The 25,369-nt window shown below is 38.4% G+C and overlaps 1 protein-coding gene across 3 annotated transcripts in view; it reads right to left on the bottom strand.

Annotated features, from left to right (window-relative positions):
• scaper (S-phase cyclin A-associated protein in the ER) overlaps window positions 1-25,369 on the bottom strand; it is a 56,083-nt gene that overhangs the window by 21,349 nt on the left and 9,365 nt on the right. Inside the window, exons 4-24 of one of the 3 annotated variants that reach the window (XM_024280817.2) lie at window positions 24,914-25,111; window positions 22,722-22,822; window positions 22,183-22,299; window positions 21,564-21,691; window positions 21,412-21,491; window positions 21,205-21,336; window positions 19,851-20,201; window positions 18,711-18,878; window positions 18,550-18,616; window positions 18,349-18,466; window positions 18,050-18,161; window positions 17,542-17,682; window positions 17,286-17,441; window positions 17,060-17,202; window positions 16,648-16,729; window positions 16,410-16,562; window positions 15,323-15,430; window positions 11,791-11,927; window positions 8,484-8,549; window positions 8,012-8,138; window positions 2,824-2,939 (exon numbers count right to left, since the gene is read on the bottom strand). In XM_024280817.2, the coding sequence (XP_024136585.1) occupies window positions 2,824-2,939; window positions 8,012-8,138; window positions 8,484-8,549; window positions 11,791-11,927; window positions 15,323-15,430; window positions 16,410-16,562; window positions 16,648-16,729; window positions 17,060-17,202; window positions 17,286-17,441; window positions 17,542-17,682; window positions 18,050-18,161; window positions 18,349-18,466; window positions 18,550-18,616; window positions 18,711-18,878; window positions 19,851-20,201; window positions 21,205-21,336; window positions 21,412-21,491; window positions 21,564-21,691; window positions 22,183-22,299; window positions 22,722-22,822; window positions 24,914-25,111 (2,801 nt within the window). Of the gene's footprint in view, window positions 1-2,823; window positions 2,940-8,011; window positions 8,139-8,483; window positions 8,550-11,790; window positions 11,928-15,322; window positions 15,431-16,409; window positions 16,563-16,647; window positions 16,730-17,059; window positions 17,203-17,285; window positions 17,442-17,541; window positions 17,683-18,049; window positions 18,162-18,348; window positions 18,467-18,549; window positions 18,617-18,710; window positions 18,879-19,850; window positions 20,202-21,204; window positions 21,492-21,563; window positions 21,692-22,182; window positions 22,300-22,721; window positions 22,823-24,913; window positions 25,112-25,369 lie in introns of all 3 variants that reach the window. The other 2 variants (XM_024280816.2, XM_024280819.2) reach the window with 2 other exon arrangements.

Below are 25,369 nucleotides of genomic sequence, written 5' to 3' on the forward strand. Positions count from 1 at the left end.
AATAAAAGGTGAGGAGCAAACCCATTTCCTTGTGCTGTCAAACAATCCCTTCATTCACGGCGATCTAAATGACATTTAATTTGATTCTGCTGTTGATCTCTCTGATACCCTGAGTGCTTCCAAGACATCAACTCTGGCTGTTGTGCCACGCCGGCCAGGTATGAAGGTGGAGAAATCTGATGAGCCGTCACAAAGTAGCATTCACATGAGTACGCGCACAGACGGACGGAGGCACACACACGCTTACAAATGGCGGAAAACATCCTGAAATAAAACCACAGGTAGCAGGTCTGATTTCACAGGATACACCAGGTCATGTGAGACGGTGGCGGAAATACAAATTGGGTTAACACGCACATCTCACTGGAGCTCACCTGTTGGCTTCCCGGCTCTGCCTTTATTTTTAGAAGAGCGTTTTCATATTCACTAAAACCAACAGGTCACATAAAAATCTATAAGATAAAAAAAATTAATGATGATATAGATTAAATCCTCTATAGATTTAGTCTTTTTTTAATTATTGACTTTTATTTATTAAAAATCAGTCAAGGTGAGCTAAAATACACACAGTATATGAGAACACTCATGTGCAGGGTGCATTCCTCCCCACAGTGACCCCTACTGAAGAAAAAAGGTCATGACCTCTTCCCAAACCAAATCCTAGAAAAATAAAATAAAATAATACTTTTTTAAAAAAAATAATTTTTAATAATAGTTTTGGGCTGAAAGGCTCTCAAGCATAAAACATTGTAAAATATTAGCTAAAGGCCAATAAAACAATGAATAAAACAAGTTTTTTAAGCAAATTTCAGCTATGTCTATTAGTAAAAAAAATTTTTTCTTCAAAATTAAATCAATTAAAAGCTGAATATTATCATATATATTTAGTCTTAAAAAAAGCTCTTGTTTTCAGTTCCTTTTTTTATAACTATTCTCTGATAAGGGAAAAAACAAGATTTTTGAAGTTGACAAAATGAGATCCAAAATAGAATCACAAGTCAAAACCATTATCATAATGTTGGCACTGCTTAAATGATTACTGCATCGTTAATTAAAGTTGATCATATCAACCATAGAGCACGGGAACAGTGTTGGCGTAGTCTTTAACTGAAGTCAATGGTGGCAGCTGCATAAACTCGGATCGAGACATTCCAGTGACCACAGGGTTACCCCAGGACATTAGCAGAGCATGGCAGAGGAATTAGCTCATTAATGTAATGGTAACAAGATTGAATCAGACTCCCTGGAGAGAGATGTGGCAGGAGCATATCGGCAGCTGGGTTTTTTTTTTTTTTTTGTAAATCACTCTTCTTATCTGGTGGGAGGAGGTGATCAATATGGCAGCGTCACTGTAAACAGATAATGTGGAGCGCTCCGAGGCCAGTGTCTGTACAGCAACCCATTAAGCAACGCGGCAATCCAGATGACAGATAGTGACAGAAACAGACAGCAGGTTTGCGTCCTTGTGTTGAATCCTGTCAAGAGCGACACTGGCCCGTTCAGAGTAAGTGAAGGTGCTGAGCCCAAGTTCAAGAGTCAATAAAATAGCATAAATTGCCAACAAGTGTAGAGTAAATTTGTAAAAATAAATAGTATATTTTGTTTTACTATTGTTGTCTCGTTTTTGAGCAAAAATGTCTCACAGGAAAAGTCACTCAAGGCTTTTTCTTGAATCATAAGCACATGGGTCTAATCTTATGTGTAACAGGCAGATATCTTATTGCCAAAGAGGCACTAAGTTGTCGTAAGTGAACACAAGTATGTGCATACAAACTTTTCAAAACATGCCCGTTTCTTTCAGATCAGATTTCCTTCATTTTTAAAGTCTGCTTGAAATTTCTCAGATTGCATGACTGAGAACGATGGGCCACAAGGTAAAAAAAAAAAAAAAAAAGGAAAATCAATACACATGCAATGCCCTTTAAAAGCCTTATAAATATAAGAAGCATTTGTCCATTAGCAGAGACTTGGAGAGCAGTAAATGCTAATGAATGGGAGAGCAAGGCCATTCGAGTCCATTACAGAGTCTCACTGTGAGTGTAGCCGCCCCTCTGAGGTCATCTACTGGCAGGCCATGCAAACGATAGACCCACAACTCAAAAATACTTCGTACTTTAAATGATAGATTGAATGCATGCTATTTTTTTTTTTTTTGTTTGAAGAAAAGAGAACAAATGCAAATTGATTGTAGGAATGAAACTGGCTCTGGTTCCTTCAAAGGCAACCAGTATCATACTTTAGAGTATTTATTGAGGAGCAGAAGCAATAAACAGTGATAAAGTAGCTTAGTAGAGAATTGTTTTATCGACTTTATGCGACTGCAAGAACAATCAGAGAGAAATGAATGTGTTGTCAGTGAGCTTAGAGAAATTAGTGTTGCAGAGAAGCCAGAATAAGCTCCTCCCACTCAGCAGCCAGGTTTTATGAAAGGAAATAATTATTAATAATGAATCAAATAAGTTTTGCTTACATTTGCATTTATAATGTGTTTCATCCCTTATAACATTTTTATATTAATTAATTAGTATTTTTTGTTATTTAACTTAATAACTTCAAACAGGAAAAGTTTATGATTTCATCACTATAGGTGGTTTAATGAAAACAAAATGGTGAACCATAACTTTTTCTTGTGCTATTTTAGAACAGTTAAACATTCCCAGAGTAAAACACAAACATAATCCTGAGAGATTATTGAATTTGATGGCCTGAAGCTTTAAATAGACGACTGACAGAAAGATCTTCATCTAATTGTCGACTGCTATAAAACGGGCTTGGGTGATTGTGCATAAAAATAAACGGCCGGTGACAGGTGACAATACTCACTTGGGAGGAATACGAGGCACAGCAGTGGGCGTGGAAGCAGCAGTGATGACCTGCAAAATCTGTTCCAGAGCAGACAGGCCACCGCTCACTTGGAAGACCACTTGGTCTGCAGTGTTCTGTAGAGGTGAGAGCACACACAGAGGTAAAGAGTCAGTGGCCGGGTAGACCGAGGATTACATGGCTCTCAGAGGGGAAGGAAGCTTTCCGTGTCCTAAAGAGGCGAGGGATTGAAATCTGAAACAAAGCGATTCCTGTTTAATCTCAAAAGTGCAGAGCCAGACTCCGCCTCTCAACAGTCAAGTGTCACTTTAAGATAGGCTCCTGGCTCACAGGCTCCAGTCAGCCCTGGGGTGGTCTCGAGGGATGACAGCAGATTTAGTGAAACTGAGAAAATGCCACACTAGTAGTGTAAGAATAAGATCACTCAGTGAAAAGTAGAGGACACAGATTTGCACTTTTTTTTTTTTTTTTTTTTTAACCAAAGTATCGTGATGTACTATTAATCATCTATGTCAGGGGTCTGCAACCTTTAAGGCTAAAAGAGCCATTTGGTCCAGGTTCTTATGGACCAAAACTCAAAGACAGCCGCAAAGGTTCAACGCAAAGTTAGAAAAATACACTTTAGTTACGCTTTTGAGGCCATTAAGCCATTTATTTATAAAATATAGCTTTGAAATGTTCTCAATAATTGAGTTTTTTTCTCTATATAACAAATTTAACTTCTGACAATAGCACTTTCAAAATAAAATGCATTGTGTGTTTGATTAGATCCTCCAGCTGCAGCAGATTTACCTTAATTAAAAATTCAAAAAACATCAGATTTTCTATTATGATTTTTGTGTTGCTTCATCCTTTTTCTTCTTTTACTAGTGAATAAAAACATGACAACATTTGCCTAAAATCCAAATTATTTTTAACTCTACACATGTAATTGCAATAAGATAATGTTACTTTGATTATAAACCACTCAGAGTAGATTAAACCTTTTACTATCATTTTAATCAATTAGGCCTATCTGACATGTCAGAAATCCAAACATAAATTAATTAGTTAATTAATATGTTTGAAGTTTTCTTCAAGGCCAAAGAGCCACAATGGAGGAATAAAAACCACATGTGGCTCAGGAGCTTCAGGTTGCAGACCCCTGGTCTATGTCAAGTAAAAAAATAAATAAATAAAAAAAATAAAAGCAAGTAATTTCAACCAATATGGCTTGGAAGATATATATATATATTTAAGTTGAGCTGAAGGTTCCTGTGCTAATCTTTATAAATACTCCAACTTTTCAATTTTAAGATAGTTTAAAGAAAAAATGAATAGCTATTTTTTAAGCTTCCTCATTTCTGTTCTATCTTTTAGGAAAATAATGAACACATTAATAAAATAGGAACAAAACACGCAAATCCCCAACACAAAGACAAAAATGTCTGGGGAAAAACATTTGGATGGTCCCACATTGTGAAGGCAGTTCTCTCATCCTTTCTCAGCTAAACTATGTTAATCTGCAGGTCACCTCCACGTCTAATGAGGTTACAATCTCCTGAGCTCTGTGACAGCACTAAAATCCATCCACTTCACAGTGCTTTTGTTCCACAGATGGGAAGTTGCTAACAAGACCCAACACATTGAGAGGAAAGCGCTTTCCAAAATTACATATAAGCTCATGTGCCATTCAGTGCCTGCTGCTGAGGTTACTGCATCTTGGTTTCTGTTGTGGACTGATCGAAGAGTCTTACAAAAAATAATAAAAAAAACAATTAATATTTTCCCTTCAACATAACAAGAAAAATCTAAAGAACTGACTCAAACATCTAACTCAGGGGTGTCCAAAGAAAACAAAATAGGAGTCCTGATAATTAAAGTAGTCATGTCAAAATTAAGATATTTTGTCTCCATTTTTAACATACAGATTATTTTTTTTTACAAAAGTGATAAAGTAGTTTTGCAGTAATTTAATAATTTTGCAAATAGTTTTGTCATGCAACTCCCCAGAAAACTTGATTAAAAAAGTATGGGCAACTATCTTCATAATATGTAAATAAAATTAAGCTGTGACCCAAAAAATACATTTTGAAAGCATAATAAAATAGATAAAGCATCATAAAGTAAAAAAAATGAATGTTGGATTGAAGAAAAATAAACGTGTAGTTAGATTAAATAAAAAATAAAAGTATAAAAAAACAATTATAGTAAAACAAAAATGAATATACTTTTTCTATTAAATTACATTGATTTTTTTAAGTCTTTGCACAAACTGCATATGGAGAGATTGTTCAGATTCATTAAAAAAAACACTTTAAAACATATATAAAATGTAAGTATGTTAACGTCATCTCAAATAGAAACCAAAAACATTAAATTTTCTTCAAGTTTTAATCTGGATATCCATTTCTATTACAATAGAAGTCACAACAAGTGAAAAAACCTTTTACCACTAAAAAAAAAGAGGGAAAATAAAGCAGACAGAAAACGAATGAAGCAGCATGAATGGCTGTGCCCAGACACCAGTGAAAATTAGCTACTGAATTATACAACAGGGGCAATCTTATCCAATTCTCGTCCAAGGGGGCTATTGTTACTCCAGCTGATGGGATGGCTCAAGCAGCTGGTAAATCCTGCAACAGTGTCCGCAGACCAGCAGACCAGCTAAATCGCTGGCTGCTGACTCCGCCTACCAGACACTTTAATTAAAGAACAGAGGAGGACAGAGTCTCAGTTGTCCAGTTCCACAAACAGATGGGCAACAAATGGCAGAGTTCATTAAGGACAGACTTTGACTTCAATCTCCAAGTCCAGGGTTCACTCATTTAGACTACTTTGGCAAGCAGATGACCCCCTTTACTCAAAAATCTCATGATTACAGTGACTGAAGTGCTGGCAAACCACAACAGCTTTGGTAAACATTCTTAAGTCTAATTTCTTGGTATAAGTTTGTGTGTGCAAAACATACTGTTTAAGAACATTTACTTTAAAGGCAATCGCCAAATTAACAATTTAAACTTTGTCTCTGAGCTTCTTTAACTGTGTATTTTGCATAAAATTGACGAAAAGCCACAAGAGTGGAGAGGCACATGTTTAAAAAATGACATCAAAGTCGATCAAAAGTTCTAGTTAAGTACATAGCTATAGGCGTCAGACACATTCACTGAAGTTGTGCTGAAGAAAAGAAAAATTGGGTAATTTTTCATGAAAATTAACTGCAAACAAGACATTTTTGGTTTATTAAACAGCTAATCAGAAAAAATATATATTTACCCAAGCTAGATCTTTGGTCGTGTTACAAGTCCTGAGCTGTCATCAAATCAGAAATTATACTGTATATATTTAGCTTTTAGTTGGCTAAAAAAATGTAATTTAAGGAAAATGTTCAAAGTTTGTTGCATGCTAAAACTTAAGACATAAAAATAGAAATATTTAATTTCACTTACATTTATAATATTGTACATTTTTATAATAAAAACCAAGCAATGTGCAATATGGCCAACATTTCAAAATCAAAAACAAACCAATTCAAACTCACATGGAATGATTCTCTTTGTTATTAAATCAACTAAACTCATATTAAAATTAAAAATGTTATAAAAGTTTTCTTTGTTTTGGCAAAAATTTGCTATAGCTTTGGCCTGTACTTGTCAGCCTGCTGAAGACCCAAAAAAAAAAAGCTCCCTCTGCCCTTTAACTTGCCCCGTGCCCCCCGATACAGATCCCACCACTCCCTCATCACAGCCGGACAGCTCCCAAATACAGCCAGCCGTCTCTGGCCCTCACAGCTCCACATTCCTGATACTCCGCCATCTGTCACCTGTCATGTTGCTGGAAGCAACTTTCAGCGATAAATAAATACTAGAGCTTTACTGTAAGACAGCAAAGAAAGGAAGTAAAACACTGGAGGAAAACACTTCCTTTGATTCTTCCAAGGCACAAAAAAGGAGAATAATTTTGGTTTGGCACAAAACAAACCATCAGAGGTCTCAGAGGGAGGTGCACAGTTTGGTCAGGAACTAGATGCAGCCTCAAAAATAGAGAGGTTAGGGGGGGTTTGAACACAAACAGCAGTGCAAGGCGGCAGGGTTGGGTGTTGTCTGAGGAATTAGCAGGGAAAGTGGAGACTGAATCAGATATGAGGGAGAAAAACAAAGCTTGAGGTGAGTCAATGACATGAGAGATGCTTGTTAGGTCAAATAATCTAAATGGTCCCGACTTGAAGTGACTAAAGGGGGCCAGACAGTCACGCTGATGGAGACTCTATTTATTTGACTTTGTCAGGGGATTAGAGACGGAAGTGGTCCCCTGACTGACCAATTCTGGGCTGAACTTTATTGTAGACTTGCCTGAAAAGTGGGGAGGTGGAACTTGCCAAAATGGTTAAAAAAAATCTGGTTAAACTCAGGTTAAAGAGTCAAAAGGACCCAGACAGTCGGATCAGTTTCTGGCCTCCAACACTGATATTAAATGGAGCACCTCCTGTGGCCCACTGACCTCTGACCTCCCACTGGGAGAGTATAGAGCTGAGGGGAGGAGCCCACATGCAGTAACAGCTTGCATGCTCCTCGCATCATGCTCGTCTCCTCCCCCTTACCTTACATGACAATGTGCCACCCACATCTTGTGCCTCTGTCCTCGTCTCTCTGGGGAAATTTGTAAATGGACTCTCCAGGAATGGCTGGAACTGACTGTAACCTCCTCATCCTCACACCCAAAGGCACGAGGAGTGAGCTTTTATGAATGGTTTAACACCAGCTATTATGCCTGGTTTACAAAAGAGGGCTGCTTTTTTCAACCTATATAAACACAGTAACAGGTGTTTTATTATTTATTTATTTGGTTGCTTTAGAATTTGGTTCAAAGCTTCAAACACAAAAGGCTAAAGGCAAAAGAAATATTTTTATATAACTGACAACTAAATACAAGTCATTTTCAAAAAGAAAATATAGGGTTTAAAAAAATGTACTTTAGATAAGTTCAACATCAGCATCATTTTGGTTGATTTACAGGAAGAAGTATGTTTATTGGAAAGAATAAGAGACTCAAAACAGAATAAAAAATAAAAATTACAAAGAAAATTTTGTTAATATGAGACAGATTTGAACTCATTTCCAATACATCTATTTTTTAATAATAAAAGGGGGAATATACATATTTTTATGACATCATATGCTAAATCTGGAAAATTCATTCTAATTCATACCTGTTTTTCTAGGATGCGTGATACCTCTCCCAGAGTTCTGTCTAGACCAGACACTTTGTGGTTGGCCCACTGCCCACTGTCTTGGCCCTGCAGCTGCTTCAGCAGGTCTTTCACCAAACGCTGCAACCTGAACATACAGGAACCAAAAGTTATTAGTAATTTGTTGAAACAGCAAATTTTAATCTCTGGTTTCTACATTAACACACTTTTATTTATTTTTATTTTTTTTTAGGTTTTTCCCGTTAAGTAAAGGGCAAAAATCTTTTACCAGATGTGAGTTTAAAAAATGGAAAACTTGTAAAATGTTTCTAGTAAATAGACAATTTTGCTTAGCTTATTTAATTTAAAAAAATAAAAACTGAATTTAATTTGAATTAATTGTTTACAACGTGAATGAAAAATGCAAGGTTTGTTTTAATGAGGTGGAGCATAAAAAACTAAGGTTCAGATGACATAAAAAAAGAATACTCACTTTGCCTTGTATGGGGAGTCAGGGACCTGAGCATTTCCATCCATTGATGTCTCGTATTCCTTTGCCCTGCAGAGAGAAAAGCGAAAAAAAAAAAGAACTTTGAAGTTCTGGAAAATAACAAGCTTAGAACTTGTCCGTAAAGGTAAAAACAGATCAAAGTGGGAAGAAGTATAGCTGGAAATATTGTTAAAACTATTTATTTGGTCTGCAGTGCCCACCGATCATTAGACTCGGTGCTGACTTTTCTTCAAGCCCTTTGCTGCCACCAACTTAAATAGGAATCAAGATTTTTTTTAACCCAATGTATTATGTTGCTTAATTTGACAAAAAGAGATGAAAATATTTATTTCAAATAGTTCATGATCAACAGCCAGAGCACAATATGGACAAACCAGGTGGACAAATTTGTTTATTCTGAAAGTCCAAGCAGATTATGAAGCCTGCTGATCAGTTTGATGAAACACATTCAGTGTATGAATCCCAACAATCATTTTCTACAAAAATAACTTCTTAATTTATTTGTGGAGATCCCCATCTAGACAGATCACAGGCTTATTAACACTTTAATCGCATCTCTGATGTTCAACATCAAGTATTTAGTAAAACTGTTAACTGACTGAGATCAAAGATAATATGAAACTTTATTGAGTAATAAGAATAAGAAAAGAGAGAGAAAATAAAAAAATAACAAAACTCAAACATAATTAACTCAAAAAAGGGGAAACAGCTAAATTTAACCACTTCTAATCAATTTTTTTATCAGTTAAGGTGAAATAAATGTGTTTCTTTTGTTTGCAGTCATTTTAAATGTCACTCTGGAAGGATAAATAAGCTGATGCAATGTGCTTTTATCCTGAATAATGCATTATATTATTATTAATTATAATTCATAAATAGTATTATTTAAATATATTAAACACATAATATATTAAACAAATACAATTAAAATATTCAGATTAAAAATGGGAGCGACTGCAAAGCCTCATTTCTAAATCCCACCATTCAGGCGGAAGAGAGATTAAATCTAAAGAGCTTCATACCAACATATACATATACATATACATATACATACCATACATATACCAACATATTTGATTTCATTTTATTTAATCCAGAGGAACTCTTGTCGAACTTGTTGCAGATGCAAAAAAAAAAAAAAAAAAGCGCACGTGCAAACAGGAAGAGGGATCGTCATCTTAGTAGCAATAAAGAGCAGAATAACCTTTAGAAAACTCTTTCTCCTTAATGTTCTCAATGTAAAGCATTCAGCAAAATGCAGCCGTAGTTAAAGGGGGTAAAGTTGTATTCCATACAGGAGTATCTTTGTACACACTCCATCATCTGACTTTCACACTCGCCCCCCACACACACTGGCAACACTGTTTCCTGCTCAGTGAACCACAAGCAACCATCAACAGATGAGAACCAGAAAATAAGGCAAGTGGTGGATTGGACTTCTCAATTCACAAGCATCATCGCCTGAGTGGTGAGCTTCTAAGAGGACATTTTTACCAGCTTCCTTTCAAAACAATTGAGTTAACCTAATAAAAAAGCACATGGTTTATCATGCATGTTTATAGATTTATGATACATGTGGCCCTTCTGAAAATGCTGGGGGATCCACTCCTGTTTTTAAACGGACGCCATGCAGCGCTCCAATAAAAGGGTTCATTTCCACCCAGCGGTGAGGTTGCTCACCTTCATGTTTACGGGGGGCGCTGTTATTTATGACCTCGAAAGGCCCGGTGCCTTTGAGTGCAAGTCTCAGTGGGGCTGCTGCATGAATGATGGGGAACAGAGGCAGATCATGTTGTCATTTTTGCAGCGCTGCTGAGCCTCACCAAGGTAAAAGCAGCAGAGCCAAGAATGAAGCGGCTCAGACAAATGGCCCTCTGAACTTTTAATCGTCTCCAAAGTCTGCTTAGAACGTTCAAACTTTCTTCTTCTGCAGCACTCAAAAAAATAATTCTTAGGCATATGGCTGTAGGTTAGTTGTGTCAAATATCCTAAAATAAGTCTGTATGCACTACCAGAGAAGCAGCATATATGAAAAGAAGTAATAGATTACAACAACCTTACCAAACTTTAGTCAATTGTCAAATAAAAGCCTCAGAAAAACATTTACTGTAAAAAATAACAAATATAATAGCAAGAGATGTACAGGGAGTCCTAAATGTGTAGCTAAAAACAAATAAAATTGAAGGAATGTAAGATCTGTAGAACCAAAAAGGTATAAAGTCGATTCACTGTGATAATCTAAAGTAGCTCGTCCTTTAAAAAAAAAAAAATATATATTCCTACCAGCACGAAAAAATATATTTTTTTGCTTATATGAAGAGAACTTCAGCTAAAAAAAAATGCTGCTTTTTAAAGTTGTTATCCATCGATAACAAGTAATGACATTATTTTTACAGAATATAGTGGAAGTTAGAAAGACTTGTTTGCAAACAAGCATTTTGGTTCATGTGAAAGATAAAAAAACAAAACATTTTTTTCCAATACACAATTTCAATTAAAAATTATTAAAAATAAATTGACTTTTATTTTTTTAATCATTAAAGTTATCTTCCAACAAAACTTTTTAACACTGAAGAAGGTCTGAAGTGAAATTTCTCAGTTTTTGATTATTATTAAAAAAATATATATACAATTTTTAAAATTAATTTTCACTTGAGAAAAAAAATAGTTTATGGAATCTATACATCAGTTTCCCTTAAAAGCCATTTCTTCTATCTCCTTTGTAGAAAACATTGATTAAAGTTATAAATTTGACATCTAGACCTATTGGATTTGTTTAACTACCTTGCATCAGCAACATTTTACAACAAACAGTCCCGATTTTTCTTACCATCTTCCCTGGTGAGAAATTTAGCCAAACTTAGAAAGCTCAAGTCCCGGTTCAGAAATGAAGAACCATCACAACCTTTCTGTTGATTAATATTGATTTTTTTTTTTGTCATTAAAAAAAGAAAATCGATTCCTCAGAAAAAGAAAAATAACCATGCCTCCCACATACTTCAACACGCATTTTGCACAACAAGGGAGACCTCAAATTTGGCAATGCCATGGCAGCAATTTGGAGAAAAGCTCTTTGCAGAAGAAAGCTGGAGACCTGCGGATCGATTTGCAGCTTTGCTCCCCCCAATCACAGAAAGTGGTCATAAATTAAGCTCATCAGTGTTAGCTTGTAGACAGCCTGGATGCAAATAACATCCGCTTTCCTTCTCCTTATCGCTCATATAAAAAAAAAGTTCTGGCACAGTTTAGTGTTTAACTCCAGAAATGGGGGGGGTGGTGATGCCATTACCTGGAGTTCATCCTGGCTCTGAGCTTCTTTGCTTTCTTTCTTGCTTTTTGCCGCTCCTCTCCATCCTTCAGGCCCTCAGAGGAAACTGAGCTATCCGTCAAAATATCCACAACGTATTTCTTCAAGGAAAGATGCTCCTAAGTAGAAAAAGAAGCAACAAATGAAGATTAAAAGTTGGATTGTGCGCAAGAAAAAGACAAAAATCTAACTTAAAACTTTTTTCAGCTCAAAATCTTTTTCTTTAAAACAAGTCCAAAAACTGTTTAATATATATTTTTCCAAAATTTGAATACTATCAGACAATATTCTGTATGTTGGCTAAAATACTCAAGACAGAGAAGAAAGGAAACTGACGCTGTATTCCCACCAATAGCAATAAAAAACATAGAAAACAATGCATTTTTAACACTTAGTGTGAGACACTGAGTATATTGTGTGACACTCTTTAACAACCCCGACTCTATTTACTCTTTTGTATCCACCTGCTCACCCCCAGACATGCAAGCAGCCTGAAGGTGCTGCCTTCTGCCCGGCCGTGTCAGATGGTTCTGATATTTTCCACGAGAAGACGGGGGAATGTAACCCAATTTGGACAGCATGATGCATGTGTAAGAAACCAATTACCCAATTATGCTGTCATCCAGCACCCCAGAGAAAAGAATGATCCACAGATAAAGGGATCCCATTTAGAAGTGCAGCTAACCCATGTGTGGGATGCTGTACCCTCTGGTCAGTTTTGTTCCTGCACCTGCAGCCTGAAAAGGGCTTTTCACAAGAGCGGGATTGTAAAAAAAAAGCTAAAATGACTAAGTGAATCTACAGTTTCTCTGTAATGGAAATTACACCATTTTACAAGAAAAAAAAAAGTTTGTTATGGGAATGTTTGCCAGATATGTAAATAAATTCCCCTTCATGATTTAACCAAAGATCAACATATTTTATAAAATCTCAACCAATATGCAATGAAACATTTTAAACAAAAAGAGTCAGCACAATTTTTTTTAAACAGTTTCGTGCATCTGTCATAGATTTTTAATATCTGCTTTTTCTGTATTGTTCTTGTTTTTTACCAAGAATATACTATAGAAAGTCCACAAACCATAAATGGAACCATTTTGGATTATATTAAATATAAAAAAAGAACATTTTAACCACAAGGGGGCACAATTTAGTGCTTTATCTGCTGGTCCCAAGTCTGGCTAAATGCTGAGGTTTTTGTGCCAGGAAGAGCAAAGCCAAATGGCTGAGGAATAAATAGAGAAGTGTCCAGGGACTCATTTTTGGACAAAAAGGAATATATGCAGTTATGGAAACTACAAAGGAATAAAGCTTATGATTCACACAAGGAAATTATGAGAACGTAGTGAAAGTTTGGGGTTTTGCATATGCTATAGAAGACTATCACAGATGCATTTTTTGTTCTGATGATGCTTCTGGAGAAGTAAAGAGAAGATTAAATTGAGCTGCATGCACTGTGTCGTCGTAGATCTAGAGAAAGTCTATGACAGGATACAGAACATGTATGTAAGAGAGCTGGAATACTGTGGGGATATGTGCTGTAGGAGTGACTGAGGAGCTTAAGATGGAGGTGGAACTAAACCAAAGATCAGCTTTGAGATCCATCTTGTTTGCTGTGGTGATAGACAGGCTGGCAGATGCAGTAAGGAATCTGTGGACCACAATGTTTGCAGATGACATTATGATCTGTAGTGAGAGTAGGGAGCAGGTTGAGGAACATCTAGAGGGGAAGGAAGGTCAGCTGCACCAAGACAGAGTATCGGAATATAAATGAGAGGGACAGCAGAGAAGTAGGTGGATGACTTTAAGTACTGAAGGTCAACCGTCCAGAGCAACAGAAAGTGTGGGAATAAGTTGAGTGCAAGCAGGTTGGAATGAGTGGAGGAAGGTTTCAGGTGTGGTATATGAAAGAAGAGTCTCAGCAGGAGGATGATGATTTGCAGTGGGACCATTAGAGGGAGCGTCCAAAAGTCAAAGCAATAAACAAAAAGCAACTCTATGCAAAAGCACAGAGTGAATAATGTAACTAGCAGGTGAGTAGAAGTAATTTAGACCATTCAGCTCAACCTTGATGACAGATGACCACTACTGATCCATACAAAGCAGCTTACATTTGACCCAAGGACTTAACTTCTGCATTATGCCAGTTCGATAAAAAGTTAGTTAAAAAAAAGTTAGATGTAAAAAATTTTCAATAACCTTTTAACTAAATATATAAACAGTGTAGTTTGAATTACAGATGCTCTGAGAGCACCCTAATCATTGTACAGCCCAGCTATGCCCTGATCCCTTTTATATTCCTGCTATGGTGACAAATTATTCAAAATAAGGTCAAAATTAAGAATTCCAGTGTCACCAAATGCTAATATAAACAATTAGACATTTAATTTTGCTTTAAAACTCTTAAATAACCTCTCAAAACGAGATAAAAAAAATCAATGACTTGTTTTCCTTTTCTTGTTGCCTCATATGAGTAATACACAATCATTGTTTTTAAAAAATATACTTTCGAGTATGATTTATTGTTTGGTTAAGCTGGTAGTTTAAGGCTTGATATGATTTAACACAACTTACAGCTTTCATATTTAAGCCTATAACGTTTGATGAAGTCCACATAAAAGAAAGGTTTAGTTGTGTGTACAGTTTCTTCTGTTTGTTTACTTGCATGTGTTGTTCTACAAGAAAGACAATGATTCAGCTGAAGTGCTGAAGTCAGATCATTAGGCCTAACCATGTGCCTGATTTTAGTTTCTTTAGTGTCGAGTTGTCATTTAGTTGTCTTTGTTTATTTCTTTGTGTTTCAGGTGGTTTGATCAAACCTTATACATGTTTCTTTCATAATAAATCAGTACATTTTTGGTTTTTGGTTAGAGTTGATGTTTTGAAAAATAGCTTTGCAGGACAAGTGTTGCAGCCCAGTTATGCTTCTTTTTTAGTTTGGGGGGTAAAATAAAACCAACGTCATGTTAAACATCTGTGTCCTCCTGTCTTTATGGTGCTTTGGTACTTAACATGTATGATGTACCTTTAGGAACAAAACTGGACATTTTCATTTTAAGCACGACTTTCATGCTCGACAAATGTGTTTGGACTTTGAGGAAAGGAGGGCAGTTTCTTTGAGAAAAGAAATTGAGGGAGATGCTTTGTTTGGAAAAAAAAAAAAGAGAAAGAAGTAGTTGGGGCCAAAGGTGCTTTGCAAAGCACCAACACTTGTCAGCATTACAATGAGCAGTGCTGAAAAGCCAATCTCAAATTGCACTCTGAGAGGTTACCTTGCATTCACAAGCTACCTTCCCATGAACAGCCACTCAATGACTGGGGGAAAAAAAAAGCCTGGGGATAAGAAGGTGATGTAAACGCTACTCTAAAGTGATGAACCTTAACTGTGTACATTTCAAGGTCCATTTCTTACATGGAGCTGTAGAAGTATAGAGACAGACACAAACAATATTAATGAGCTGCTAATAAAACTCTTCTTTGTGTATTTCTTTAAGGGAGTGAGGGCAATACGCACCACTTCCTCATCAGACAGCTCCCGTCCCTGGATGCTGCTACTGTCTCGCACAGCCTGTTGGTGCCTCTTGCCCTTGGTGTGGCTGAACAGGTGCACCTCTGAGGTGATCTACGAAGACAAACAGCAGTCAAAGGTCAGCTCAGCAAACACAAAAGAAGCAGAGGCAGGAAGAGGTCAGCAGTGCCCAGAGTTACCGCAGTGATATCATATACCATTGTCACTCCAGGACCTCAGTTTTAAACATTTAAGGCACAAATTGAGTCACATTGTATGTCCAATATCCTTTAACTTCAGCATTCTAGCATTGCAAAGCAATAGAGACACTCAAATATATATATATATATATAAAGAAAGGTAATGACTAATATATACCCCACCTGGCAGATGCAAGCTGGCACCAACAACAAATTATCATAGATGTCTAAATAAATGGTGCGGCAGCTCTGACAAATAGCTATGACAAGAGGCAGGTGTGTAGTCAGAATTGTTTTTGTTCCATTTCTGGAAACGAGCCCATTTGAGATGGTTTGTGTTTAATGTCATTAAATAAAGTGCTTGCTGTGGCGGACCCATCCGTGATCTCTGGTGTCGGATGTCAGCCAAGGTTATCTAACATTTTAACAAGATTCCCTCTTTCGCCCTCGGACCCTCCTCCTTATCTGATGCTGCTTTGAAGACTCAAGGTGTACCATCCCCGTTGTCATGGCAGCCAGTTAATCAGAGATGAATGTGTCTGCTTGTTCAATTTGTTGCCAGATGCTTAAAAAATGCATAATCATATCCACTCATAAACCTGTTCAATCATTTAAATGTGTGTTCTTGCAGAAATCCTTTGAATCACCTTCATATCAGCATTTTAATGTCTACACAGCAAGCCAGCGAGCACATCTGTTAAATGGCATTAGCAACTCTGCAGCAAACTTGTCGTTTGTACCTAAAAAACACATTTATTTATTTATAAAATTAAAAATAAATAAATTATATCAATTAAATAAAATTAAATAAATAAAAATCAATCAATAACTGCATGCAAATTAATAAAAAGCAATCACAGGATGTGTAACTGTTAGAATAAATCTTCACATACCACAACGCCACACAACGAGCACTGTTTCTTGCGCTCGTACGGTGTCATTTTGGGGGCGTAGTCCGTGTTGGCGTGTCGGCCGCTGCTGAGCTCGGCGGCCTTCTCCTTCCTCTGCTCGATCTGCTCCATATGCCTGCGACTGCTCTCGTCATGCTGGGGAGGAAACCAGACACTGTGAGTCATTTGGGAAACTGGGACTCCTAAATATTTTCTGATAAAGACCACTGTATAATCTTGCCTTCATCTGAATTTTCTTCTGGAGCTCCTCCACGGCTTCCTGCTGCGCCGCACAGAGAGCGGCCAAACGCTCCTCACGATCTCTTTAAACAAAGAGTTAAACTGTTAATAAGAAGTCGTCTTAACCAGAAGAGATGAAAGTCAGAAAGCAGAGAAAACTTTTTAAAATTTTGCACATTTTGTTGTAATTTTATTAAGATGATCTTTTATATTAATCCACATGAATTATAGTTACATACTTTCTACAGTTGAAACAAAAGCAGGTAGTATTGACTTTTTACATAGGTCAATAAAATCAAGGAGAAAAAAATTGAAATAATAATTTGTTGCTATGTTTTAACTTTTCCATCTACCGTAATGTGTTAAATAGTTTTTCTTTTTTGTGATTTATTTTGTAAGCCTTTGCCACAAACCTCGCCCTTTCCCGTGCTGCATCCTCCCTCGCCTTCTCCTTCTCCTGTCGCTGCAGCTCGATGCGGGCCTCCTGCTCCTTCCTTCGAATCAGCAGCTCCTCCACCCTCGCCTGCCGCTCTGCTTCCAAGACCCGCTTACGCTCCTACAGAGGAGTTGCAACTATTTTTACAGTGGGATTTCCAGGGAAGGGGAGTAATATATGTGCCAAAAAACGACATAACATACTTGAACAGCTTCGTCTCTGGCCTGCTTCTCTTCTTGTCTCCTCTGCCTTTCTTCCTGCAGCTCATTGAGGCGTTGCTCATACTCGCTTAACTTTGCCAGAGCATCGTGTCTCTTATTTTGGGCTTCCAGAGTGTTGATGAAAGCAATTTCGTTCACCTGTTGAAGGACAATAAATCCCAACACAATGAGTCAATCCAATGAAACTGTAAGTCTGTAAATTTGTGAGAAACTTAGAAAATGGCTGGTCTCTCTTTACCTTGGCCTCCTCTTCCTGCGCTTTCTTTACAATCGCCTGGAGTTGTAACTCCCTCTTGAACTCCGCATGCAGCAGCTTTTCATCCATCATCCTACGACGTTGCTCCAACAACTCTTCTTTCCATTTACGCACATCTTTCTCCTGCAAAAAGTAAATAAAAGACAATATTTACTTCAAGTAGGTTTTTACGTCTTTGTCCCCTCAGGTGTGTTGGTGCGAGATTTTTAAGACTCTGAACTCGTGTGGTTGACCCAATTTATTCATGAATATCGCGTCCTGCTTTGACCTGAAGTGTAAAAAAAACTGCATAAAAGGCTGTTGATTTTGGCTGCAGGTTTTTCTTTTGACTGCCTGCAGCCAGCTGGCCTGGATAAGACTGGAAAGGTTTGTAATATTTAGTGATCCTATCAAACAGTCTGCTGACAGAAGCTCTCATTGAGAGCCAGACAGTTTGGCCTACATGAAGTTTCTCTCAGGTGCCGTCTGCGGCTTGGCATGGCTTACTTACTCTCTCCATGAGCTTCTGCAGTTTGAATGTCTTTTCCTCGCGCAGTTTGTCCCTCAGCTGCTGTGCTTTCAGCTGTTTCTCCTCATGTTTCTTCTTCGACTCTGCGATGGTTCTGTCCAAAATATCGAAACAAAATCGCTCATTTTTCTCTTCCTTTCCGTCAGCAACAGCTGACACAGACTGTAACCGACACGAAGGTTTGCTTTGACATTCTGGGTGGGAATGGTAACAGAACAAAGTTGCTCATATGGCAACCTCTGCGGATGTTGAGTTACGCAAAGGATACAGAGAGTTTGTACCTTTTGCGTGATGGTGAGGAGAGCTTCTCGTGCATGTGGATTCCATGTCCAGGGGGCCGTGAAGGTTCCTCTTCTACTATATCTCCCCAGGTGGTACTCTGACGCCATGGCTCCCGAGCTACCAAAACAAACATTTAAAAACTAAACTTTGAGAGTAATCTCTACTGCCACATTCAATTTTCAAAACAAAACCTCCCATACCATCAAAATCTGCCAGCATGTCACTCCATTCCATATTGGCTCCATAACTCCCGCTGCCAATACCAGTCTGTAATGAAGATTTGTTGTCGTTTCAGTTCACAATAAATTAAAAAAGGAAAGCAGGCATAAACATCAGTGAAAGTATGAATTATTGATCTTACAGAGAAGTCGCTCTCATTGTCAGTTTCCAGGTCGTTGTTTTCAGCTTGAATCTCTCTGGTTAGCTGCTCCTCCTCTGCGATCGCACTAGCGATAGCCTCCTCGTTGGCCTTCTCCAGACGGTCCGCCAGCTCCTCTTTCTTGGCTAAGACTTCTGCCATTGATTGGGGCTGAACACATGCCAATTCCAACAGACATTTTACATTTATTAAAACCAAAATACTGCAAAAAGAACAGAGTTAATATGGAAATATGGTTTCCATAGTCATAAATTCTGCTTCAAACTAGTAAATATTCTATTGTTGATAACAAATACCAAAAAAATGATGTGCATTTATACAGTACAAATATTACTCTTTTTTTAATCGGCTTCTTTTTTCATTTAAAAAAATAATGTATCATGAATATGTTTATTTATTAGCATTAAAAGGTCAATTTAAACATCAAACCACCACAAATATCACAAGTGCGGAAAATGTCATGCAGGGCACATCAACAGTGAGGATGAGAAGGGTGGACGGAGGCAGCTGATGGAACTGGAAACGGCCTTTAGCAGTTCATGTGTTTTAATGGCTTTATGATAATAAAAAATAACTGTTACATAATCACACAGGGCAGCGAGCACTCGAAATAGGATTTGGAGGTGGAAAAGAATGAAGTTTCTCAAAAAATGTATAAATATTATTATAAAATGTGTATGAGCAGGTCAGTCGAAGAGCAGTCTACATCTTAGTCATTGCATGGATAGAAGACTAGCAGAGGAATTGGTTGATCTTATAATAAAAAAAGAATAATTTGTGATGCTAAGAAATCTGACTAAATGACCAATAACTAAAAAACAAAACCATAGATTTTCACCTAATTAAAAAAAAGAGAAATTCCGAGTACATTAGTTTTTCTACCTGCGATTACTTTTAGGAAAGACCTCTGTGGAACTCAAATGAATACAAAGCTCATCTGGTCACAGTTATTCTTAACAGTGAATTGGGCTATAATAACACTACATAAAGTTCAGCAGCTCTGCCGCGCTTTTGGTCTTGAGGTTTCCTAAAATCGACTTTGTTTAGACGATGAGGGACCCTTGGGGTTTCCTGCCCTCTCAGCCCTTCCCTCCTACTGCTCCTCCATCTCTCAGCACTCACAGTAGAAAGCTCTGTGGGGTCCAGTACACTCTCCAGTTTCACCACTGCCATGGGAGTCTCAGCCTGTCCCGGAGCAGATGTCGCCATGCCCTGCGAGGCGCCCCCCTCAGCCCCGGTGTCCCCACAGGACGCCAGACTACTGATCCCCTCCTTCTGGGGTAGGTCAGTGGCGCTTGTAATGGCCACAGAAGGCACAGCGAGAAACACGGCAGTGTCAGGTGGTGGGAACGTGGGTGCTGAGGGGATGCCTTCTGATGCTTGGGATGGGGTAAGAGATGCTATGGGGGGAGGCTCGTCTTCACAGGTGGCGTTGACGCATTGCCCTGAGTCTTGTACATTCTCTGCTGGGGGCTGCACCAACAGGCACACACAAATTCCATTAAGGACATGCATATTGCAGGCAAAAGTTTAAATAAAAAAATCACTCAAACAAAAAAAACAAAACACCAGATCATGCAGGGAAGTTGAGGGGTATTGCACAAAGTCAAGATAAGTGATCTTTGGTTGTTCAATGGAAAGATCAATTAGGATTTGCATGGATATTTATTCTGCTAAGCAGGAAGACTCAACTGCAAATTAGTTGGTATGAAAATTTATTGCAGGAAGCTAGCCTGATCCAGAATTAACATGAAAGTTACTCCTAGTGAGTGATCTTTTAGCTTAGATGTCTTAACCAGACAGTCCATTCATCCGATTTCTGAACCCACTAAATCCTTTTTCTGAGTCATGGAGTTGCTGGAGCCTATCCCAGTCACTCTTGGACAAAGATGGGGTACACCCTGGACAGGTTGCCATTCTGTCACAGGGCCACACAATCAAACACACATTCACATCTAGGGAAAATTTTGAATCATCAATTAACCTTTGAAACCTATTTTTTTTGTCCAAGTTTGTCAAGAATAAACCAGAATAACTTGCTCAGATTAGGTCAAGTCATATTTTTTTTCCACTGATTCTTGTCTATTTTGAACCTTTGTGCGATACCCATTCAGTTATCACATGCTGTAAACATCCATTGATGATGAATTTAACCAGATAGAGCAGCTGGAACACATGTTTGCATTTCTGCAGAAGCCATTGAAGGTTGCAAACTCTTCTCCAGCGTGTTTTTATTCATTTTCCGTATTTATTTCGCCACGATGAAAATGGGACTTTTTTCTGAAATGTCAGCGTGCAATCAATGGCTTCAAAGCCGATATCTCTGTCTGGACGGCTGCCTATTAATATCATGGAGCCCAAAACAAAAACAAATGTGGCTGATAAAATGATACAGTGTTACACTGCTCCATGTGAATAATTGATATGTGGGGGCTGCTTAGGCAGAAAGACAACACAAGGTACTCAGTGTTAGTACCTCCATTATGCCTTCATTGTCTGGGTGTTCAACCTTCACCAGGGGGTCGGGCTCCACAGAGACTTGCTGTCCAGTGTCAGCCTGGATCACTTCCTTGACTGATGGACGCTCAGAACGGGGGTGCTGCTCTTCCTGTGGCACCACAAGTGACCGGTTACACTTGGCACTGTCCTGCTTCGGGCTGACCTGAGCCACGACAGGCCTGACCTTGGCCACTATAGCAGCTGAGCGAGGTTTGGCGGTACGCCCTCGCTGTACCGTCTCCCAGCCCTCAGCATCTTTTTTACCTAAAATAAATACACAAGCATGAATGAATTGAAGCAGAATTTAAAGGACACACCAAAGAGAATATTTCTTACCAGGTTTTTCTGCAGGGGAAGCGCTAGGTTGATTAGGGCTGTTGTCAGACTTGGTGCACTTTACTCTGTCTGCCCAGCTAGGGCCGGTGTGGGAGAGCCGAGCTGCAGCCAGTGTTGATGGAGGACCACTGACCAAAAACAAACATACAGAGACTAAATACGAGAACCAACAAATCTCCACCTGCAGAATGAGCATTTACTGTCACCAGGTTCAACTTCAAATCCTATTAAATCCTGTTTCCCAGCAGGTCCTCCTGTTCTTCCTGCCTGAAAACACTTCAGTCTACTCAAGGCAGTCAATCTAACCGCTCCCGGGAGGCTCCACTCCAAGACAGCATGAAACTGTATTGTACAACAGGCCTCCGTCATGATCAATATCCATTTCCTGGAGCATCGGATTACAGAGCAGTGCATATATTGAACAGATGCTTCAGCAGTCTTTAAGAAACACTTCTGTCTACACTTTCCACTGATTCTGTGGCTCGAAAGCAGGAAACTCAAATTAATGATAGTCCAAAAAAAAAAAAAAAAACTTTCAAACTTCAAAACAATAAGCATAGTGAATAACCTAGAACAGGATGATAGAAAGTTTAGAAGTGTCTTTATTTTTAAAACTTACCCAAAGTTTAGGGCACGGCGTGCACCTGGAGAAGGTACCACTCTGTCTGATGTGGGGCTCTGCATCACATGACGCCCTGGAGACATCTTCCGCACCTCCCAAGCTAAAGAGGTGGGCCTGAGCACAGTGAAAGCACCATGCATTACTTAACACTGAATCAAATTAGAATTCCGGCAGCTAAACGGGAACAGGTTTGACTCACACATTCAGTACATTAGTCGGGCGGCTGATTTGTGGAATAAATGAAACGTTTAAGCTTCGGGTTGTCTTATCGATTACAAGTACACTTTAAATAAAGAAATCGGAGCAGGCACTAGGAATTTAATTGCCGAGACAATTTACTGCTGCAGTGGTCAATGTGTTAAAGAGAAGCCAATAAACCCTTGGATTTCTTTGAATTAAAGCCAAGACTATTGATTCGCTCCTGTTTGGGATTTAAAGCCAGGGGAACAGACGGAAGCCCTTCTAGCTTTGTTGCAGGGAAATTTTCAAAACAGCTAATGAATGAACCGGCGAGCAAAACATTAGCCTAAGCTCACCTGTTTTGTGCATCCGTTTTCTCCAATTTCTCCTGAAGCTGGATCCAATCAATGAGAGCTTTGAAATCTCTGACATAGTTGTCCAACATCATCAACACCTCCTGCACAGCAGAATAATAAAGCAGATGTGCATGATTGTTTACTAGAAAATTGTGAGACAAAAATAAAAAAAAATGTAGAAAATTACAAAATAAATGAAAATATCTGATTTCGTAATTCAGGAAAGTTTCTTAAAAACAGTAGCTGGCAGTGTGCAGAGACACTACCCTGAAAGATTTGAGGAAGAACAGGGAAGGCAAATTCCACAGAGGAGATGCCCATTATCTGCACTTGGACTGACTTACAGCGCTGGTTACACAGCAGCGGTAAGCCGTGAGGGGCTTTTTCCCAGCGCACTAATGAAACGGGCAAAAGTGATTGATGGGAAGCGTGAAGGGAGTGGTAATTGAGAGTAAAGCTCCACAGTGCTTTTAGTTAATAGACAAGTCAAGCCAGTGAAAGATGTGTCCAGCAGCAGGCCTGATGATTAGGGCTGGTTAACAGTCAGAATGCACAGCTATGGCCTTGTGTTCATTTGGTAATGAAGGCTGGAGATGGATAAAGATTCGTAGACCAATTTAAAAAAAGAAAGACATTTTACATGCTAAAATCCCAAATATAAAACTTATATGTAACAATACATCAAAAAATACTCAGCAAGGTTCCAAAATTAACTATAATCCTCATCCTAAAGCAGGGATGGGCAACCTTTCTCACTTGTGGGCCACAAAAGAATCAAAAATTTGACAGAAGAGCCGGACCAGGAGCAGATTTGTTACGGTTTTGGGCAATTCATCTCAGAAAGAGATAACATGGAATCTGGATGAAAACATGCCTTAATCTGGATTAAAAATTACTTAAAAACAGAAGATTTTGGAGATTTTATTTCAGAACTGTGGTTTTTGTTCTCCTTTTAGTTCAATTTTCACCAATAGGTTGATTTCCCCCAGTGAAACGCTGCGTTCATGTAGTGTTGGAATAATCTGAAAAACAATTGTCTGAGTTGAAAATCATACACGAATATCAGAAAACAACACATTTTCAAACACTACACTAACTTTCTGCACCTGGAGAAAGGTAAATTCTTTTGTAGTGCGCCATCTGTAGGGAGACACCTGAATTCCAGGAAAAATAAAACAATACGGGTGATGAAAATTGTTTATTCCAGTTTGGTGGGCCATAGTTTGCCCACCCCTATCCTAGATTCATTAATGATTTACTACATAAATACATAGCAAAAGATAATTTAGGTCAAAGTCTGAGTTTTTCCATCTTAACTGATGAATTAAATAAAATCTTACATTTTAAAATTGTTTAAAAACTCAAACTTTGGAAAAGAAATGTTTTCCAACAACTGAGAAAGTTACCCATAATTAGCAAGAAACCATCATCTGTTTTAATGTTTTCCCTCAGAGAAAATAAAAAACTCACAGCAGCACTCAGGTTTTCACTCAATATTACACATTACTGTAACACCGCTTTGGTAGATAACTCGACTTCACTTCCTGATGATGATTATATTCATATGTTTTAGCTCGACGATGCGAGGCCATTTGCACCAGCGTAAACAACACTGGCTGCCCGCAGCCACGCTGGGGGGATTGCGGCTGGGGGCAATCAAAGCACTCTGCTTCTACTCTAGATGACTTCATCATTTATCAGTGTCCATTAAGCCCAACCTGGGTGGGAAAAAGGGATTATGAGCAGCGCCCAGCTTCATACCCATTAGACAGCCTCAGAGTGTAGAGTGATAAAGTGGTATATGAGGGGATGGGGGGAAAAAGGGAAAAAAAAGAGGAGGGGGGGACTCTTAGCAGGCTGTTGTCTGACACTTGACAACCAACAGCATGCTTATCACACCACAGGGAGCTGCGCTGTGGCACCGACTCCAATCTCACCTTACCATAGGGGACTGGCCTACGGTGCTGACCACAGGCCATCGCCACATTCATGCTCAGCATAATGCAGCATGGCAGAAGACTCAATAAAAGATGGGATGAGGAGTATCATGTCAAAGAGCCACTTTGAGGCTGCACCGAAGCAGGGTTCACACTTATATGAGCCAACAAACAGTATAAAAAGGGAATTCAACCTGGAATCCTAAAAGTTTGCCTTCAGAGAACGTGGTGTAAAGGTTTTCAAAAGAAACTAACCTTGCATTCCAAGACGCTCTGATCAGATTCACAAGTGACGTAAATCTCGTCCACGGCTCGACGCAGGTTCTCAAAGAGGAAAGCCCAGTAGCGTGCGCGCAGGTCTACTTTTCGTGGCTGTCTGACCTTAGTGGGGCTTTTCTCCGGGCCTTTGTCCAATAAGGCTCCAGCTGTGCCTTTAATGTCCACACCAGCATTCTGTGTAGAAGGAAAACAAATAATTTTACATATAAATTTGACTCAAAGGTGTAGGAGAAAGTCGTCTTTATATACATTTTTAGTACCATGATTCTTATGAGACAAGATGCATGTGCAGTATTTAACATCTATTGGGAAAAATATTGTTTTAAGAAACCAAAAATGTCTTTATGAGGAAGTAAAACTATTTTAAAAAAAATACTTATTACTTATTTGAAAAACACAAATTAAAAAGATTTTCATAAATTGTCCAAATGG

Source organism: Oryzias melastigma, linkage group LG6 (genome assembly GCF_002922805.2).
Source record: "Oryzias melastigma strain HK-1 linkage group LG6, ASM292280v2, whole genome shotgun sequence".
NCBI classification, from domain to species: domain Eukaryota; kingdom Metazoa; phylum Chordata; class Actinopteri; order Beloniformes; family Adrianichthyidae; genus Oryzias; species Oryzias melastigma.